Here is a 21,526-nt window from a genome sequence, read left to right as displayed (position 1 = left end):
GAATAGCCCCTGCTCGCCACAACCAGAGAAAACCCACGTGCAGCAACAAAGACCCAACGCAGCAAAAAAAATTAAATAAATAAATTTTTTTTAAAAAAAGATATAACAGCCAGGAATTCTCAAAAATGATGAGGGCTTCCCTGGTGGCGCAGTGGTTGAGAATCTGCCTGCTAATGCAGGGGACACGGGTTCGAGCCCTGGTCTGGGAAGATCCCGCATGCCGCGGAACAACTAGGCCCGTGAGCCACAACTACTGAGCCTGTGCATCTGGAGCCTGTGCTCCGCAACAAGAGGGACCACGACAGTGAAAGGCCAGCGCACCGCGATGAAGAGTGGCCCCTGCTTGCCACAACTAGAGAAAGCCCTTGCATAGAAACGAAGACCCTACCCAACACAGCCAAAAATAAATAAATAAATAAATTTTAAAAAAAGAAATTCTAATAAGCTCTGAGATACTCCCTATTCTTTAAAAAAAAAAAAAGAAACGAAGACCCAACACAGCCAAAAAAATAAAAAATAATTTTAAAAATGATGAAAATATGAATCTTCATAAGGAAGAATCACTCCAGTCCCCAAGCAGAATATATAAAAATAATTCCACGCCTAGACATATCATATTAAAATTGCAAAACATCAAAGTAAAATCTTAAAAGCAACAAGAGAGACTAGACACATTACCTACAAAGGAACAATTAGGCTCACCTCAGACTTCTCAACAGACACCACTGATGCCAGAAAGTAATAGAATATTCCAAGTATCTCCCATGTGCTGAGGAAAAATAACTGTCACCTTTGATGTTCTATATCCAATGATATTAACATTTAAGAGGGAGAATGAAATTTTTAAATTTCATCAAGACTTACTACTCACAAACTTTTGGTGAAAGCACTATGAAACCATATGCTGGACTTCCCTGGTGGTGCAGTGGTTAGGAATCCTCCTGCCAATGCAGGGAACATGGGTTTGAGCCCTGGTCCAGGAGGATGCCACATGCCGCGAAGCAACTAAGCCTGTGCGCTACAACTACTAAGCCTGTGCTCTAGAGCCCACGAGCCACAACTACTGAACCCGCATGCCAGAACTACTGAGGCCCGTGTGCTTAGAGCCCGTGCTCTGGAACAAAGAGAAGCCACCGCAATGAGAAGCCCGCGCACGGCAACGAAGAGTAGCCCCCGCTTGCCGGAATTAGAGAATGCCCACGCGCAGCAACGAAGACCCAAGGCAGCCAAAAATAAATAAATGCATAAATAAATTTATTTTTAGAAAAAGAAAGAAACTATATGCTTCAGGAAGAAGGAAATTAAACTCAAAAGGAAGAAATGGGTGAGCAAAGAAAATGCAAACATGTAAGTGACTCTAAATAATCATTAACTGTAAAAATACACAGATAATAGTGACAAAGCCTTAGCACATAAGTGCTTAACTAATGTTTATTCGTTGGTGATTCTTGATTGCATGCACCTCTTCTGAGACATAGTTCTGCATATGTTTTGGGCACAAACTCAGAAGCACTTCAGGTTATGGTTGTCATATCCTATTCACTTCTTCATTCCAGGAATGTTTTATCCCTTCATAATTTAAGTGCAACTCTGTATTTATTATTTTATCTTTTTAATTTTTTCCATATTTTGTTGGTGAGGGAGGGAATTCCAGTTTGAGTTCAGTATACCATTTTGAAACTCCACTCAATAAGTATTTATTGAACTGGAAAAACTATTCCCACCCCTCTGGTAGTTCACCCAACAAGAACAATCCTCACTGCCTGCCAAACTCCAGAGTAGTTAGATTCTTACCTGGCGACTCAGGGTTCCAAGTACAAACCTTTCTCCACTTACGATGGGGTTACCTCCCAAATAAACCCATCGTAAGTTGAAAATTTCATAAGCCGAAAATGCATTTAATATACCTAATCTACCAAACATCACAGCTTAGCCTAGTCTACCTTAAACACACTCAGAAGACTTAAAATAGCCTACAGTTGGGCAAAATCATCTAACACAAAGCCTATTTTATAAAAAAGCGTTGAACATCTCATGTAATTTATTGAATACTATACTGAAAGTGAAAAATAGAATGGTTGTATGGGTACAGAATGGTTGTAAGTGTATCAGTTGTTTAATCTCATGGTCTCGTAGCTGACTGGGAGCTGCAGCTTGCTGCCACTGCCCAGCATCATGAGAGTATTGTATCGCCAGGAAAAGATCCAAATTCAAAATTCAAAATTCAGTTTCTACTGAATTTGCATCACTTTCACACCATCATAAAGTCGAAAAATCAGGAGTCAGGGACCACCTGTATGTGTTCCGGCAGCCAAAACAAAGCCTGTGAAGTCACACAGTGTCACTTCCACCATACAATACTGGCCAAGGTAGTCACACGAACACCCAGATTCAAGGGGAGGGGACATAGACCCTACCCCTTAAAAGGAGGAATGCCACAAAATTTGGAGGCCATATTCTAAAACTATCACCTGCAACTGGAACACAGCTGAAATTCAGGGCAACTAAAAGTGGGAAGTAAAGAACAAGTAACAACGAGATCTGTAAGTTACTGAGCACATACTGTGTTCCAGACACTTCCATATTTCACTTACCTTTACACAGAAACTGTGAGATAAATAGGACTAATACTCCCCATCTTACAGAGGAGGAAGCTGCCCTCACAGGGTCAGTGTGAATGCCCAAGGTCATACAGCTAAAGAGTGGCCAGATTCAAATCCAGGGTAGCCACACCACAAGGCCATGCTTTTACCCACTCTGCTGTATTAATTCTTAAAGTGACTGAGCAGGGATAACATACTCTAGTCCTCCCTCACTGAGGCTGCCTGTGAGGAATTTGAGCTTGGAGCCAGCCATCAGGGGAGGGAGGTGGCACCCCAGAGCAGGGGCTTCCTGTATAAACAGGAGGCGCATGGGAAGCGGCACTGTGGTGCAGGGACAATGGGCAGTGAGCAGGCAGGGCCTCCTGTCTCCGGTGGGCGCTCAGGGCTGCGGGCGGCCGGGCAGGAACAGCTGGGGCCCTGACTCCCTGACGCCTGGCCCAGGAGAGGAACTGCCCCTCTCATGGCTTTCCCAGGAGGAAGTTCCCCACTGATTCTCGGGAAGCCCTTCCCATCCCAGGCCTCGGCTGTGCCTAGACCTCCTCTTTCTTCTTCAGGAGCATGTTGTCTTTAGGGCTAATCTAGGATACAAGCCTCCTCTGAAGTCCCCGTGGCCTGGAGGCTTGGAGGGTGTGGGCAAGCCAGGCCAGGCTCAGATGCCAATCTAGGAGGCAGCCACCTCTGAAACATGCGCTAAGGAAAGCAATTAAAAAAAAAAAACAAAAAAAAAACTTGGAATATGGAAAGCAAAAAGACCTGACTCCACATCCCAGCTACAGTCCTAACAGCTGTGTGACCTTGGGCAAGACACTTAACCTCTCTGAGCCACAGTTTCCTCACTTGTCAAGGGGTGGGGGAATAATATCTGCCTGAAAAGAGTTGTTTGAAGATTAAATGCGATAATTTGTGTAAAGTTACCAACACCTGTAAGAGCTGCATAAACAGTATCCATGAGTATTTAAAGCACATAAGAGGCCCCCTCCCCAACCTTTGTCCCACAACCAGTCTACTGTAGCATCTAAATTTTCACCATCAGAGAGACTGTGTCACCACTAAAATACCAATCACCCCATAAGGGGCAAGGCACCCCCGGCGTGGGAAGCCAGAGAAGGTGGGTTTGAGGGAGTGTCCTCACCAGGGCCTTCCCAAGGCTCCCATTACACCACACACTCTTGGTCACCCCCACTTCTCTGTCTACTCCTGCTCAGTCATTTTACTGGCTCTCCAACTCTACCTATCTCTTTTCTTTAACGCCCTTCTCTCTCTCTCTCTCTCTCTCTCTCTCTCTCAATCTCTCTCTCTCCACGCCCTCCTTGGGTGAATTCATCCTGTCCCATCTATAGGTCAGTGACTCCCAAACCTCTCTAATGAGGCCAGATTCACACATCCAACTGCCTCCCAGACACCTCCAACTGAACGCCCGCTGGGCACCTCAAATGCAGCATGTGCCTCACAGATAATCATCTCGCCCACCTGTGGGCCCCTCTGGCCATCCTCCTGCTCCTTGCTTGGCGCAGGCCCATCACCCCTCACCTGTGTGCTTCACCCTTGGCACCTCCGGCCACCCTCCACACTGCAGCCAGGATCAGCTTCCTAACATGCAAACCCTCCCTTTCACTCCTATTTGACAGCCAAACGGCCTCAGGATAAAGTCCAAGTCCCTCAGGGAGGCATCCTTGGCCCTCGGTGATGTGACTTTGTCAACCTGTGCGGCTTCACGGCCCACTACCCGCCACCCCTCCCCCACACCAGACACTGCCAAACCCAGACGCTGGTGGTCCCCTGAGAGCACCATTCCCTCCCTCAGCTCTGGCCTTTACACACATGCTTATTCTTACTGGAGTGCCTTCCCTACATCTCCCCTCAAGACTTAGCCCCAGCGAGAAGACTTCCTCCACCTCCCCCCATCACAGTGCTTATCATACTATATTGCATTTGTCTGTTTACCTACTCAACTCACCACTAAACTGCACTTCCCCAAGGTCAAGAACAAGGCCTTCCTCCCCAGATGCCCAGGCCCAGCACAGGGCCAGTATAGAGGCGGTGTCTGGATGTGTTCATCTGAATGCACGAATGAATGAATGACAAATTCTGCCAACCTAAAGGTAGTCCTTGGGGAGGCAGCCAGTCGCAAGCAAACCCACGTATGCAACAGAAGCTTGCTCCTCCCTGATGGCTCATGTAATTTAAAGTTTGCAAACAATTTTGCCCCACGGTCCCAGAAGCCAAAGAAAATCTGGTGGGATCTTAACAGAAATGCCCTTCCCAGACCTGAAAAATGGAGAACTATCAGGAAGCACTTGGAAAGCACAGACTGCCATATATAATAGGCATTCTATACGGACAGTTTTTTTAAGACACAAACTGGAGAGAAAAGGGGTGGGGTGGGGCACTGTGTGGGTGCGGGGGTGTGCGCGGGCACGCACACACACACCAGCGAGGACACAGGTGAACAACTATGTGTGAATGTGTGGGCACACAAAGTGCGGAATGTTTGTGGAACTGTGAGGGCACACACTCAGCCTCTGTGATTTGTTCTCGATTCATACACTCTTCGAATGAAGGAAGGACCACCCCGTGACATATAAATAATGTCCCAGAATCTCTGGGCACCCGTTTCTCACAGAAAATTAGAGCCAAGGCAGTCCTGGCTGTCCCGAACGAAGCGCCAGCCTCCCCACACAGGTGTCCCCTCCATCTGGACTTTACCTTGTCTCCAGGGTCGCCCCTACCTAGAGAATGTCTTAGCTACGCCTTCTTGCGGCCACAGGAAGCTGCAGTCGGTCCCGCCGTCTCGCGGCGGATCCTTTATTCCCTTCCCGGGACGGGCGGGCCTCCGAGGCAGGGCTTAGCAGAGTCGGGAGGTGGCGAAGCCAGCGTCTCCGAGGACGTCAAGGAGACATGAAGATGGCGAGGCGGCTGCAGTGCAGGACCCCGGCCGACCCCGCCGCCCTGGGCGAGCGCGTCTGCGCTGAGTCGAGGGCCACGTACCGCGCCCGGGCGGAGGCCCGGCGCCGGGGGCTCGGGCGCGCTCCCCAGGGGCTTCCTGAGCCGCTGCGGGGCAGGATAACACGGGCCGGCCCGGCCCGGCCCTGGGCCCCACCGCCGGCTGCCGCTTCCGGCGCAACAAAGCGAGGAAGCCCCTCACGTCGGGCCAGCCCGGCTTCCGGCCCGTGGGACGCGCCGCGCGCCGTCAGCGTCCTACACCCGAGGCACGCGGCGGGCCTGGCACACCCGGAAGCTGCCCTTTCCTTCCTCCGCCCGAGCGCCTGACGAGACCGCCGGCAGCCTTTGCCTTCGAGTCCTCCGGGACCCTCTCCCATCCTGAATTCCCCTCCTCTTCACCCTGGCACCTCACTATCCGAGACCATAACACGTGCTTACCCCTAACTCTTGTCCTAGAGTCCCTCCCATTCCCAGTTTCTACCTCTCACAGAACTATAATGAAACACTGGACTGATTCATACTAAAGTGTCAATGACTAATAACATTTGAATGCCTCATCTTTTCCCAGACTGAATCTGCCCCTAAGAAAAAGAAGCGCTAAATGTGGAATCTCAGACATTCATTCAACGAACATTTTATACACTACAGATACGTCAGGCACTAAGAATACAAAGATGACGAGAAAACAGCCACTGTTCTCAGGGAGTTCACAGTCTAGGAGAAGGAGATAAACAAATTAACAAATAATTTACAGCAGAGGGTAATAATTGCTGAGATAGAAGAAAGCACAGACAACGTGCCATAGGACCCCAAACACCCAGCCCAGCCTACTGATGTATCGATAGATTATTGGGCCAGGGAATACCTCCAAGAGGAGATGATCCTTGAGCCGACTTAAAGGATGACCAGCAAGCAGCTGAGAAGACACTGATAGGCAAGTCAACTTTACCAAGGCCCACATGACCAAGGATGCACCCCAAGTTTGGGGTGAGAGGAGGGGTGGATAGGAACACAGAGCACCCAAAACCTGGACATGCCGAGAAGGCCACACAGCCTGCTGAAGGCAGGAGGCCCTCCTTCTGGCATACCATAAACACTTCGGAAAAGTTTGCTGAATTACAACCAACGCTTGCTGATCTGTTGTGGATCCAGTGTGTGTTGTTTTTCTTCCCAATCAGACTGAAGAAAACTCTTCATGGGTAGAAACTAGGTCTTTTCTTATGTCCGCCATAACACTTGGCACATACCTTGGCACCTGACAGGTACAAAGGTGAAAGCACCCCTTGATTAAGGCAGTAACATGCTGTCCTCAGGCCCATGCAGTGGCATGGCGCGGGGCGGGGGGAGGTGAGAAGGGCAGCTCAGCCTCTCCTGGGGGACGAGACTTTTACCTGCCAGGCCTTCCCAGATTACCCAGCCAGAAATCTCTCCTTTCTTCCTCTTGCCTCCTATGGCACCTGCATCTTGGGCTGCGGAGATGTGTACAGGCTGTGTCCTTGTCACCTGGAGCTCCTTGTGGGCAGAAATCACACATTGCTCCTCACTGCATCTCCACACCTGGAACAGCCAATGCACAGAAAAGGGGTTCAACACATGTGTGTGAAGAAACAAATTATGTGATTGGGGAGTTTGTGAATTTGTTCATTCATTCTTTCTTGTCTTCCTTTCTTCTTTTGGGTGGAAGACACTCCTAATATCTTTCAGGACCCACAAAATCAGCTATTTCCTAAATGACCACTTAGAGCCCCATTGTCATTGTCTTTAAATATAAGAAAAATCCATCATTCATCCTACCTATCCATCACAGACATTACCTCCGGGCAATCAAATGGTTGATAAGGAGGAGTTTCTCTTTATGAAAGAGTCTAGTTAATTAATGAAGAAGGAATGACAGGATTAGAATAAAACCATTTTGCTAATGAACCCTAATGAATAATGGCTCTAGACAGTGATCATCAATGGCTGTTAAAATCCAAAAGAGGAAAAACTAAACATTAGTGTGTCCTGATTGAACTATGCAACACTATTGGTAAAGTGTTCTTGCCAAAATATCAAACCTGATCTAACCAAGCCTCTAGATCTACCAGCACACAGGAAATACAGAGGACAGAGCAGCATGTTAAAGGATGCCACAGGGATGCCATCAGCAAAATCCAGGCTGTGAGAAGCCTTGTCCTAGAGGATGAGTGGCCCACTATCTTACAGATATAATGCAAGAAGGGAAAAAAAGAGGAGCAATATCTATAGGTTAAGAGACTTAAGAGACATCTAAACCAAATGTAATATATGGATCTTGTTTGGATCATGGCTCAAACCAACTGTAAAGTCCTTTTGAAATTATTGAGAAATTTTCAACATTAACTGTGTATTTGATATACCAAAAACAAATCACCCACAAGGGGGCTTCCCTGGTGGCGCAGTGGTTGAGAATCCGCCTGCCAATGCAGGGGACACGGGTTTGAGCCCTGGTCTGGGAAGATCCCACATGCCGCAGAGCAACTAGGCCCGTGAGCCACAATTACTGAGCCTGCGCGTATGGAGCCCGTGCTCCGCAACAAGAGAGGCCGCGATAGTGAGAGGCCCACGCAATGCGATGAAGGGTGGCCCCCGCTTGCCGCAACTAGAGAGAGCCCTCGCACAGAAACGAAGACCCAACCCAGCCAAAAATAAATAAATAAATAAATAAATAAAATTTATTAAAAAAAAAAAAAAAACAAATCACCCTCGGGCTTCCCTGGTGGTGCAGTGGTTAAGAATCTGCCTGCCAGGACAGGAATAAAGACACAGATGTACAGAATGGACTTGAGGACAAGGGGAGGGGGAAGGGTAAGCTGGGACGAAGTGAGAGAGTGGCATGGACATATATACACTACCAAATGTAAAATAGATAGCTAGTGGGAAGCAGCGGCATAGCACAGGGAGATCAGCTCGGTGCCTTGTGACCACCTAGAGGGGTGGGATAGGGAGGATGGGAGGGAGATGCAAGAGGGAGGAGATATGGGGATATATGTGTATATATAGCTGATTCACTTTGCTATAAAGCAGAAACTAACACACCATTGTAAAGCAATTATACTCCAATAAAGATGTTAAAAAAAAAAAAAAGAATCCGCCTGCCAATGCAGGGAACACAGGTTCAATCCCTGGTCCAGGAAGATCCCACATGCCATGGAGCAACTAAGCCCGTGCGCCACAACTACTGAGCCTGCACTCTAGAGCCCGCGAGCCGCAACTACTGAAGCCCACGCGCCTAGATCCCATGCTCTGCAACGAGAGAAGCCACTGTAATGAGAAGCCCACGCACCACAATGAAGAATAGCCCCCGCTCGCCACAAGTAGAGAAAGCCCGTGCGCAGCAACAAAGACCCAACGCAGACAAAAATAAATAAAATAAATAATTTTTTTTAAAACCACCCTCAATTTTTAGATATGATGATGGCATTGTAGCTATGTTTTTTAAGTGCTTATATTTTAGGGATATGAATTGACATATATACAAGTGAAGTAATAGATATGATGCCTGGAATTGACGTCAGAAGAATCTGGTGGGGAAAGGGTGAAGAAATGGGTGGGGATATAGAGGAAACCAGATGGAGGTTCATTGTACTATTCTCTCTCTTAGTTTATAGGCCTGAAATGTGCCACAATAACAGGCTAAAAACAAAGAGATCAAAGACATTATTATTGTTGGTATTATTATCATCATCATCATCACCACCGGGATTTTTTAGTGCTTCCTCTGTACCAGACCCGGTGCTAAATACTTTTCACACAGTATCTTATTTAATCTTCTCCAGAATTCTGTGACCTAGATACTATTATCACTGTTTGCAGATGTGGGAACTGAGGCACAGAGAGGCTGGATAACGGCCCAAAGTCACACAGCAAGTAGATCGCAGAGCCAGGATTTAAGTATAGATCTATTGAAATTCAATCCCACGTTCTCTCCCACTCTACCATCTCACTCACTGATACTGACTTCCCAGGGCACAGGGATCACTCTCTCTGTTTGACAGATGAAGAAGCTGAGGCTCTGTTCAGCAATAACTAGTAAAGTTGAAGATATCCGAATCCTTTGATGCAGTAGTCTCACTTCTTGGTAAATTGTAGCACATGTGCACTAGCAGACATATACAGGAACGTCCATAGCAGGCCAGTTGGTAACCTTAAAGAATAGGAAATAACCCAACATCCCTCAACAGGAACATGAATAAATAAACCGTGCTGTGTCCGTACAATGGAATGGTGCAACCAAGTGAAAATGAATGGAGTTTGTCTTTGTGTATCAACCAGGAGCTTTTCTCAAACATAAGGTTGAATGAAAAAGCAAGCACATGTCTTTCTGCAACAGCTGGATACCATTTATATAAAGTTATGAAACACAAAGCAATACTAAGTATTGCCTAGGAATGGATACCTGTCATACAAGTATTAAAACACCTATGGGAATATTTACCATGGTAATCACCTCAGGTGAGAGGGACAGAGAGAGATCAAGGAAGGATACAGAGGGGTCCTCGACTATACCTGCAAGATTTATTTCATAAAGAGAAATATGTGTGTTAGTGAGACTGTGGAGAAACAGGAATCCCATACACTTTTGGTGGGAGTGTACACTGCTTCAGTCTATAAGGAGGGTGATTTGGTAACATCTATCAAAGTTACAAATGCATATACCCTTTGACCCATCTCTATACTTCTAGAAATTTTTGTATAGATATATGCACACGCCTACAAAATTAGGTATATACAAGATTTTACATTACAGTATTGTTTATAAAAGCAAAGGATTGGAAACAAGCTAATGCTATGCAGCTCTAAAAAGTGAAGGCATTGATATGGAAAGATTTCTAAGGTGCAGAACACTGTGCATTAGATGCTGCCATGTGCAAAAAGTGAGGGAGGGCAGGGAAACATATGTGGTATGCTTGCATATGCATAAAATATGTCCAGGAGGATATACAAGAGACTGGGGTCACTGGCTGCCTGTGAGAAGAGTGACTTGGGGACAGAAGTGGGAGGCTTTTCATTGTAAGCCTTCTGTATATTTTTTCAAACATCTTCATTGGAGTATAATTGCTTTACAATGGTGTGTTAGTTTCTGCTTTATATCAAAGTGAATCAACTATGCAAAAATATGGAACGCTTCACAAATTTGCGTTTCATCCTTGCGCAGGGGCCATGCTAATCTCCTCTGTATCGTTCCAATTTTAGTATATGTGCTGCCGAAGCAAGCACCTTCTATATTTTTTTAAATTTTGATATACGCAAATACATTGCCTGTTCAAAGAATGACAAAATGTTAAAACTCTGAAGCTCAGGCAGGTTCCATAATCTCCAAGGCTGCTGTCAGTAAGAACTGGGACAGAGGTGTGTGTTAACCACTCCCCCACGGTGACTCCCAGACTGTGGTGGGTGTGCATCAGTGACAGTACCGGGCACCAAGACCTCCATTCCACCTGCACTACCTCTGTGGCCTAGAGCAGACCTTGTATATTTCTGGACCTGAGTTCCCATCATCCACGTGAGGGGGCCCTTCCTGTTCAGACGTGCTACTAGTTCCCATTCCTCAGAAGTGCTGCCTTCTAGCAAAAGGCTAGGGCCAAGAGGTACCTGGAACAGAGCACACAGGAATCCTGGAAAGGATTCCCACCCAAAGCTCCAAAATCCTGACCACAGTTTCCCCCAACAAAAGCCTGCTTGTACCACCACAGCAGCCTGCCAGCAATTAGCCCCAGTTACAAACCCAGAGCCCAGCAAGGTCTCAATTAGTCTGAAAAGGAGCCCGAGGAGGGCCCGGTGCGCAGTATAGTGCCCACGCACTGTCTCCACCCACAGGGCGGCACACTCCTCTCAGTGAAGCCCAGGGCCTTGGATACCTGGGAGCCACGTCCTAGGGACATGGTCCTGAGGAGAAGGCAGTTGGCTCTCCTTCCCAGAGAGACCATTCCCTGCAGGGCCCAGTCAAGTGCTATGTCCTGAAGTGCAGCTCTCTCCCTGCACACACCACACACATCCTTCCCACTTCCCACTTTCCCAGGCAAGGTGTGACATTTCCAGGCTATCATCCCCATCAACCCCAGATGAACATCCCTGGACGAATCTGCCGATAGAGGGATGCCCCAGGCTGATGCCTCTAAATCACCACTGTTATGGGCTTGGCTCAACGTGTTGGGAGGAGGACCAAATGCCCATCTCTTCCCAGGGAAGGATGGTCTCTGAATTCTTCTCAGAAGCATCCAAGAACAGACTTGTCCCTAATCTTCTTTGCAGGCCTAATCTTCTCTGCAGGTCTAATCTTCCCCTGCAAATTCCCTGAGAGGAACACCATCAGGTTGCAGAGCCCTGGGTTTGGCAAGCTTTGAGGTTTTCATGAATTGGCCCCCATTCCCGTCTTCTTCACAGTGGGTGTGCATGGCTTTGACAAAGACTGTGTGCATATGTGTGTGTACAGAGATCTCAAGCCTCATACATGGTGTGACCATGTATGCGGGGAGGACCAGAGGTTATAGGAAATGGGCCTCATAAATAACAGCTTAGATTTGGTCAGATGGAAGGAAGGACTTCCTGACCTGGCAGCAACAGAGGCACACACTCAGAGGTGAAAATCAGGGTTCCAAAGTCAAACTGCCACTTAGTGGCTGGGGGCCTTCAGCAAGTTACTTAACGTCTGTGAGCCTCAGTTTCTTCATCTATCAAATGGGAATAGCACCAACCCCTCAGCTTACCACTGGACCCCCAGGGAGTTCAGTTGTCATAAAAATGAAATGAGACACAGCTTTGGGAAAGATCCCTAGTGTTCTCCTTACTTACTGCAAGTAATAAATCCTTCCTTCTCTTGAAAAAAAAAAATGAAATGAGAAAACACATGTAAAGTCCCTGGTTCAAAATAAGTGTTTAATAAAGGATAGCTATCTTAACCCTTTATAATGAGGACAATAATAATAACAGCTGGAGGTACACAGCGGTCTTTAGAGAATGCTTTCTAGAAGGAAAAGGCCTGTTACAGCATGTCTGTCTGTATAACACTGTAATTTGTTCTGCCACTTTGGAAAACTGGCAATTTCTACTAAAACTAAACAGATGCCTACTCTCCTACATAGTCATTCAAGAGTAACGAAATGCCCTTCACAAAAAGACATGTAGAAAACATTGACAGTAGCTTTATTTATGATATCCCAAAACCAGAAACAACACAAGTGTCCATCAATAGGTGAATGGATAAGCAAATTGTGAAATATTACACAGCAATAATGTCTGATACACGCAACAAGATGAATGAATATCAAAAACATATTACGCAGAAGAAATCAGACTAAAAAGAGTACATGTGGTATGCCCCATTTATATGAAGCTCAAAGCAGGCAAAGTTCATCTATGGTGATAGAAATCAGAATACATGTTACCTTTGGTAGTAAGTATGGATGAGGAAATGACAGGAGGGAATCGTCTGAGGTGACAGAAATGTTAAAGCTCTGTATCTTGATCAGAGTGGTGGTTACATGCTATATTATATGTAAAAATACATCAAGCTGTACACTTGAGGTGCATATTGTTTACCATATGTAAGTTAAACGGCACACACACATACACACACCATTTTGGCATGATGGAAATCTTCTTCGGAAGCCCAGTAATAGGGAACATAAAACTCAGCCCTTCTCCCTTCCTCTGGACTTCATCAAAGCTAGACATCTAAAACTGCCCTCCTACATGGACACTCTTTAGATGGTGCCCATTTGTGGAGAGAAATGTGAATGAGAACCAGCAGGAAGAGCTCTTTCAGGTATCCCCTCATGGGCCTGCTTAGGGCTCCAGACAGCAGGCCTTACCTTGCAACCTAGCTGCCACAGATGCAGAGGCCTCTCTATTTCTAGTAAAGTTACGTTTGACTGTTTCAGACACACCCTCGCCACGATCAGGGTGTGGAGGAGGGGTGGGGGAACCAGGAAGATGTCCTGTGTCCCTGCCTAAGGTTCAGCAGCGTGGCTGTACCACCGTAATGAGCAGATAGCCCCAGACGACAGAGGACTCTCAGATCCTGAGCCGGCCCTCTATGGTCCAGCCACTCTTCCCCACCTGCAGTCCCTTTCTTAGAAATTCCAGCTTCATAACAAGGAAAGTGGCATCTCTCAGTTCTCTGTGGAGCACAGCCATGTTCCAATTCCACTACTATGCATTAAGCCCACCCTGGTGCGAAGCACTGAGTGAGAAGTGGAGGACACAGTCTCTGCCCATCAAGGCTTACAGTTTGGATGTGGAAAAAGGCAACTTTAAACAAGAATACATCACGCTCTCAAGCATGTGTTTGGGCCTACTGTCAGGGTACTCACTGTTCAGAGCTGAAGAAAATGGCTTTGGGCCATGGGAGTCACAGCCATAGGACACCAGAGGAAGCTGGCCAGCAGCTCCTGCCACCCTAGACTTCTCTCTCTGGGAGCATTCCAGAGGTCTTTGGAAGGGAGAAGTCCTGACATGGCCCAGGAACCACCCCCTCTGCCTTTTCTTTCTGAATTAGGCTCAACCAGGAAAAAGGTCTGCAACTGCACTGCAGTCTGCCTGGTACAGGGTAGGGCGTACACTGCTTGGGGCAAAGAGGTGCTGATGGACTTGAAGCCCAACATCAGTAAGGTAAGGAGGAACCCAGAACTCTGGCCTGCTGCCTCCCAGCCCAGCCACCCACAGGCCCGGGGTGGGGTGGGGGGGAATTCAGCAAGATACTTACCAACTGGAAACAGCTCTCAGCTCTGGTCTGTGAGTTCTTCCCCAGAATGGGTAATAGTGTCCTCTCTCCCTCCCTCCCTTTCTCTTTCCCTTTCTCTCTCTCTTTCTCTCTCTCTCTCTCTTTCTCTCTCTCTCTCTCTCTCCTCTCTCTCTCTCTCTCTCTCTCCACTTTCCTACTCTTTCTCACTCTCTCTCCCAAGCACATATTTGGGTAAGTGACTCTGCTAATCCTAACCAGGCAGAATAATACCGGCTGGCCTGGGGCCTGGTGCCGTGTGGGTGTGTGCACGGGAGAGAACCATGCAAACCTCTCTGCAGCCTGTCAGTTCGGGCAGCAAGCACAGCTACAAGACAGAGACGAAGCCTGTGTGAGTGGCCTGTGTGTGTTCAAGGGCATCAGGTATACGTTCTGTACCTGAGCTTCTCAAAAGAACTCTGAACAGCAACCTCGCCATGGTGACATCCAGGTGGCAGCCCAGTCACCCTAACCACAGGCCAAGGACATCACAGAATCAGCAGGCTTCTGGGAGTCAGACTTGCAGACATGGAGCCAAGAGATCAGTCTTGAGATGGCTGGGTGTGGGAGTGTGTGAAGAGGCTTAGAGTCCCAGCATCAGACTGACAGGTTTTCCACCAAAATGTGCAGGATCTGAAGTAGTATATGTGACAGGTTAGAGTGAGAGAGTAGTGGGGGAAAGGAGAACTGGAGGGGATAACGGGGGTTGACTGAGAGAGAGATGGATGGAGGAATGTGACCTGGGTAGAAAGACCTGGAGTCCGTGGGGTGGGGTGGGCCGGGATGGTGCTGACAGCTGTTGAGGTGTGGAGTCGCGCGGGTATGTACTAATCACCACGCGTGTTCAAGCTTCCCTCTTCCCGCCGTGGCGCCGCAGAGAGTTCCCTCTCGCCCCGCAGGAGCGGGGAGTGGCGGGTGTTCGGGGGCCTCCGCCGGCGGCGGCTCGGGGCCAGCTGAGCGGGGCCAGGGAAGCTCTGCCTGCCTCGGGGCCGCCGGGCGGCTCACCTGGCGGGGCCCGGCCTCCAGGCTCCCAAGGCGCGGGCCGCTCCAGCGCTGTTGCAGGATTCCCGGCCGTGGGAAGAGGAGCGCCTCGCTCCATCAGAGCGGTGGGCACAGCTCGCTCCGGCTGTCGGGGCCTCCGCCGCGCGGGGCGGACGCGGGGCCGGCGGCCGCGCTAGGTCGGCGGGTCTCCACGGCGTCGGCCGGCGGTGCTCGGGCTGGAAGAACAGAGCCGCAGCTGCGGGCCGCCGGGAAACCCGGGCCGGAGAGGCTGGGAGCTCCGCCCGGCCCTTGGACGTGGGCACCGCCCCAAGGTCACTGAGCAGGAGCCCTACGCGCCGCAACGCCCTGGGGCCCCACACAAGCCTCGGCGCGGTCTGTCTTGCCGGCGGGATCCCGACCTCGCCCAGAAGCAGGGCCCTACCCAGCCTGCCCAAGAGGGATGAGAAGTAAACCAAGGCGCGCCCCACCGCTTCCTGGAGAGATCGGTACCTGGGAGCAGGACTCCTCTTCCTTCCTACTCAGAAAATCCTTGAGAGTAACCCCTTCCTTCACCCCCAACCCCTACACACGCGCACACACACACACACACACACACACACACACACACAGTCCTTAAAGGCTGAAAAGGGAGCCAAGTTTGGAATTCAGGGAAGTGATGACACACACAACAATGCTGTCACACCTGGCTGCTGCAGGCCGGCAGCGGAAATGCCTGCAAGGGGGAGAGAGGGAGAGGGAGAGGGAGAGAGAGAGGGCGCCAGCCTGGGTGGTCAGAAAAAAACGGAGGAGAGAGCAGCCCCCCACCGCCCAGCTGTATTTTCCCCTGCCAAGGCCCTGGGGGAGGATGGGCAGTGAAGTCAATCTGCAGCAGCCCCAAACCCAACACACACCACTCCCACCCATAGCCTGGGCACTAATGGGGGTAAGGAAGAAGAAAACACCTTCGCTCTTGCTCAGGAAGCAACCACAGAAGTTTTGAAGAAGAGCTGCTTGCCCCGGTGTATGTTGGAAGCAGTGAAAGAAAACAATCAAGCCACTTGGGACCTTTTCAATGGCGGGTGGAGAAAGGTATTTAGTGAGGTGAGTTTAGGAGAGCCCTGCTCGCTCTTACTGTGGTGCTCAGGCCAGGCTGCCCTGCTGAGCTCCCTGGAGTCACCTTCAAGATGCTGAATTCCAAAGAGCCTGATCACCCTGTCCTCCTTTCCTTTAATCTCAGAATGCAGAGCAGGGGCCTGAGTGGGAAGAGGCCGCACATGAGGGTGGCCTGTGGATGCTGGGGAAAAGGCCCATAGGCCACCAGTGGCTCTTCAGGCTTCCTCAGAGACTGGGCAGCTTGGGAGGAAGAGGTAGTGACAGGCATTGGGCCAGCCACTCCAGACATGCCAACCACTACACACACCCGCATGACATCCATTCAGTTCACCTTCCTCCACAAAGTATCCCGGCCCGGTCGGCGACAAGGGGTTTGGGGCATGAAGACTCAAAACACCGGCCAGCTCTCTCACACTTTATGACTGCAGACTTTTTGTTAAGGCTGAGTTAACTGTTAAAAGACACACCTGACTATTTTGCCAGCACTGATTTCCCCTCAGACAACCTCCCTGCATTGAACTGGGTCCCAATCAGACCTCTGTTGAAAGTAGGTGAGAATTCACCCCTCAGCCCTGGAGAAAGATCGAACAAATGTCTTGTCAGGAGAGAGATTTGAACAAGTACCTCCCTTACAGCCTGTTGTTTTTCTTCCTAGGCTGTGATAGATTATATACACCGGCAGCGAGAGAGGCAGGAAGAATTGAGAAAGAAAGAAAAGGGGAAATGGGGAAGGGAAGGAAAGGATAAATAAAGGAGAGAGAGGAGGAGACAGAAAAGAGGAAAAAGAAACAAGATGCAATATTCATGAGCCACATTTACTCTGATACATGATACACATATACCATTACGTATCTATAAGTATAAATGTGTTTTACCCCATAAATATAAATATCACACCTTGTATACGTGCATACCTGTGTTTCTGCACCAGCACACGCACACCCAGACAGCTGGTATCTCACATGTCACAAGGACAGACCCTCCCCATGACTTCTATTTGTGATGCGGTGCACATACATATACAGTCCCCCAAAGCCCCACGGCAACATCTGCGCCTGTGTCGGAGCAGGAGCAGAGTGGCGTCTACTTGGTTAAAGGGAGTCTCTGTGTGTTAAAGCACACATCCAACCCGTAGGATTACGAAGCGGTCACTGAGTAGGGGTCTGGTCCCTAGGTCCAGGAGCGGCGCAAGGAAGGGTGCAGGGGCTTCAGGCAGAGCCCCTGGGCCCCTCTTCCCAGCGATCTTCTTCCCTGGCTCCGTCCCGGCCCAGTCACTCTGAGAGCGCAAGGGACAGGCCAGGCCGAGGTTTCTTCGTTCAGTGACACGCGTTTCTGGGCTGAGTTTCCCAAAGCCAACGCGCAGCTCTCTGCACCCCACCCTCGTCCGGCCCCCTCGCCGTCCCGCCCCTCCCCCGGACCGGAGCTAGAAGTTTAGCCCCAAGCCAGCAGCGAAGGGCAGAGCAAAGGAGTCGTTTTCTTTCACCTGGAAGCTGCGAGGAGGCTTGGCGCGCCTCTCCCCTTTAGGGCTCGAGCTCCCAGGACACGGGCCGAGTGCAGACGGACCCCGCCGAGGCCCTCGGCATCGCCCGGCCCAGTCCGCAGAGCGAGCACCGACAGATTCAAGGGCTTGTGAGAGCGTGAGCGCGGCTGTCCGCCGGGCCCCCTAAGCTCGCTGGGAGGGGGCAGGCCGGTCCGGGCTGTGCGGGGCGTTTACAAAAAGTGACTTGGAGATGAACTCTCCCATGCGCGACTGGCCGCCCCGCTATAGGGGCGAAGGCGCCTGACGCAAGCGGAACTCGGCGGAGCCCATACGAATCAGAACAGAGCGAGGCTCCTGGCGCACTAGGGACTCCAGGAGGCAGCTCCGCCAGAGACGCGGGTCTTGCCTCGGGAAACCGGAGGGTGGGGGGAGGGGAAGAGCGCAGAAAAGAAAACCCACCGAGGCGGGGACTGGCCTGGGCGGGGAGGGGCGGCGGAGCCGGAGCCCCTCTCTGTTGGGCGGACTCCCCATGGCCAGAGGCTGAGTTCCACTCCCGCCGACCTCTCCCTAGGGGAAGGGAAAGAAGAGAGAGGCGCGAGAGGCCGCCAGCGAGAGCGCGGGCGGCATCCGCAGTCTCCAGAAGTTTGAGACTCTGCCGTGAGCCGACTTGTGCACCGGGACTCTTTGCCGCGCCAGCGCCAGCGCCAGCGGAAAAGAGCAGGGACTACCCGGCCGCGGCGCGCCGGCTTTGTCATGATGGCTAGCTATCCCGAGCCCGAGGACGCCGCGGGGGCCCTGCTGGCCCCGGAGACCGGCCGCGCAGCCAAGGAGCCCGAGGCGCCGCCGCCGCCGAGCCCGAGCAAGGGTGGCGGCGGCGGCGCCGGGACAGCCCCGGAGAAACCGGACCCGGCGCAGAAGCCCCCATACTCGTACGTGGCGCTCATCGCCATGGCGATCCGTGAGAGCGCAGAGAAGAGGCTCACGCTGTCCGGCATCTACCAGTACATTATCGCCAAGTTCCCGTTCTACGAGAAGAACAAGAAGGGCTGGCAGAATAGCATCCGCCACAACCTCAGCCTCAACGAGTGCTTCATCAAGGTGCCGCGCGAGGGCGGCGGCGAGCGCAAGGGCAACTACTGGACGCTGGACCCTGCCTGCGAGGACATGTTCGAGAAGGGCAACTACCGGCGCCGCCGCCGCATGAAACGACCCTTCAGGCCGCCGCCCGCGCACTTCCAGCCGGGCAAGGGGCTCTTTGGGGCCGGAGGTGCCGCGGGTGGCTGCGGCGTGGCAGGCGCGGGGACCGACGGCTACGGCTACCTGGCGCCCCCCAAGTACCTGCAGTCCGGCTTCCTCAACAACTCGTGGCCGCTACCGCAGCCGCCCTCGCCCATGCCCTACGCCTCGTGCCAGATGGCGGCGGCCGCTGCGGCGGCGGCCGCAGCAGCGGCGGCCGCAGGCCCGGGCAGCCCAGGCGCGGCCGCTGTGGTCAAGGGGCTGGCGGGCCCGGCTGCCTCGTACGGGCCGTACTCACGCGTGCAGAGCATGGCGCTGCCTCCCGGCGTAGTGAACTCGTACAACGGCCTGGGAGGCCCGCCCGCCGCGCCCCCGCCGCCGCCGCCGCCTCACCCCCACTCACACCCGCACGCACACCATCTCCACGCGGCCGCCGCACCCCCGCCGGCCCCGCCGCACCACGGGGCCGCCGCACCGCCCCCCGGCCAGCTCAGCCCCGCCAGCCCGGCTACTGCCGCGCCCCCGGCGCCCGCGCCCACCAACGCACCCGGCCTGCAGTTCGCCTGCGCCCGGCAGCCCGAGCTCGCCATGATGCATTGCTCTTACTGGGACCACGACAGCAAGACCGGCGCGCTGCACTCGCGCCTCGATCTCTGAAAGGCCAGGGCCCGCCGGCTGCGAGGATGCAGGAACGCGCGACGCCGGCCTTGGACGCAGCCACCGCCGCCAGCCAGACCGCGCGCCCGCTGGGGCCGCCCCCTGAGCCAGCGCCCACGGCCCCTCTGCGCCTCCGCGCTCCCCTCGGCTCCTCTTTGTCTCCGCTTCTCCTCCTGTGCTCGCCTCCCTGCCCTCTATGCCCTTTCGCTCCTCCGGCCTGCAGCCCGCCTCTCCACCCGTTTTCTGCAGGCCTAGTCTTCTCCGGGCGCCCCAGCGTCCGGGCTGGACACCGGTTGCCAAAATTCACGGCGGAGAGGAAGTGCCCGGGGCCGAGGTGCAGCCGGGCGTCGGCGGCGCAGACCTCCTGGCCTTCTCTCACAGGTCGGTGCGCTCGCGCTCGGCTCTCTCCGTCCGGCTGCCGCGCCATCCTTGGCTAGAAGCGCCGGCCTGGGCGGGCAACGAGACCCGTGCCGACCGAGAAAGGGACGAAAGTGTATGTGCTCCGCGTACCCTCTTGGAGCTGTTCAGAAGCCCCTTGCTGGGGCCCACTGGGCCGGGCGGGGGTTGGGCCGGAGCAGGGAGCCGGGGCCGCCTCTCTCGGCCGCCTGCGCTCGGGTTTACACGGCATCCGGGCTCGGAGAGAGGCTGCGTTTCCCCCGCTCTCCATCCCGGCGCTTCGGGCCCCTTCAGGCCCGGGCGGCTGGCTAATGTTTTGCTAAAAAGATGGGGAGGGCTATTTTAGATGATATCAAAAAATATATTTTTTAAAAGAAAAATCTCACCGGAAAACCGGCCAAGTATTGTGGCCTTGGAGTTTGCTAAAGCAAAACATGAAAATCTTCTCTACAGGAGATTTGAAGTAGAATTCCTGTCGGCCCTTCAAAAAGCTGTGTTCAGAGAGGTAGGAGAATATGCCCAGTAACAGACGGTTTCCTCTGCAAACCAGAGGATTTCCCCCCTCAACCTATCTTTTAAAAAAATATCAAAAATTTTCCCCTATCTTCCGCTGCAAACCCCCGAGCGCCGGGAGATCACTGCCTGCCTGGCGGAAGCTGCAGGGACAACTCATCCCCTCCCTGATTTTTGTTTTTCAAACGTCTTGCTTCTCCCACCTTGGGCAGGAGAAATGTGAAACCCGGCAGCAGTCGGACCAGGCGGGCTTGTGGCCCCGAGCCTGCTGGCCCAAAATTCTAGACCTGGTTGTTCTGTAGTGTGTCGTTTGGAGGACCAAATTTTTCTAGAAAGAACTAGAGCACTTTTGTTGTTTTGTTGTTTGTTTGTTGTTGTTTTGTCTTGTCGATTCCCGAATAAATTTTTTGTTCTTTCTTTTCACACGGACTTATATTATTTATGTCGCGCCTAAGTTTGTTCAGCAGCTAGTTAAAAGAGGGAGATTTTCAGCAAAAATTTATCCTTTTTCAGATAAACAAGGTTTGAGGGCAGCCGGAGTGGGGGACCTTTGTGGTTGTCGCTGCTGCTTTGTTTTCCCGGGGATTGTTTGTTTTCTGTGTCATCGCTGGTCTGTTGAGGCTGTTTCACGTCATCGCAGAGACATTATTTGCCGTGGTTCTTTCACAAGGCGTGACTGTATGTAGGATTTGTTCTATTTTTGCATCCATGCGAGTTTGAACTTTACATCCTCCACAGCCGTGCTAGGTGTATGGGCCGTGTTTTTATTATATTGTCTTCATGCTTTTCAATTCTTCCAGTTAAATCTAACAGCCAGAAGAGTTTATTCCAAATAGATAAAATCCTGGTTGCGGAAATGCTCTG

At 51.5% G+C, this 21,526-nt stretch overlaps 1 protein-coding gene and 1 non-coding gene across 2 annotated transcripts; one reads left to right on the top strand and one right to left on the bottom strand.

The window, feature by feature from the left end:
* Positions 1–10,677: 10,677 nt before the first annotated feature.
* On the bottom strand, positions 10,678–10,784 carry LOC137766895 (U6 spliceosomal RNA). Its single transcript, XR_011074423.1, has one exon. It is a non-coding gene; the product is annotated as a U6 spliceosomal RNA (small nuclear RNA).
* Positions 10,785–18,352: 7,568 nt separating this feature from the next.
* Positions 18,353–19,931, top strand: FOXL2 (forkhead box L2). The gene has a single exon (XM_068547332.1). It carries the CDS (start codon positions 18,614–18,616, stop codon positions 19,751–19,753), a length of 1,140 nt encoding a protein of 379 aa, XP_068403433.1. The 5' UTR covers positions 18,353–18,613; the 3' UTR covers positions 19,754–19,931.
* Positions 19,932–21,526: the final 1,595 nt, after the last annotated feature.

The sequence above is a fragment of the Eschrichtius robustus genome, chromosome 6 (assembly GCF_028021215.1).
Source record: "Eschrichtius robustus isolate mEscRob2 chromosome 6, mEscRob2.pri, whole genome shotgun sequence".
In the NCBI taxonomy this organism is placed as follows: domain Eukaryota; kingdom Metazoa; phylum Chordata; class Mammalia; order Artiodactyla; family Eschrichtiidae; genus Eschrichtius; species Eschrichtius robustus.
Note: the sequence above shows the minus strand (reverse complement) of the source record. Positions and strands in the feature narration are given on the sequence as shown.

Excerpts from the sequence above, each read along its gene's own strand:
- FOXL2 (XM_068547332.1), top strand. The coding sequence starts at position 18,614 with ATGATGGCTAGCTATCCCGAGCCCGAGGACGCCGCGGGGGCCCTGCTG.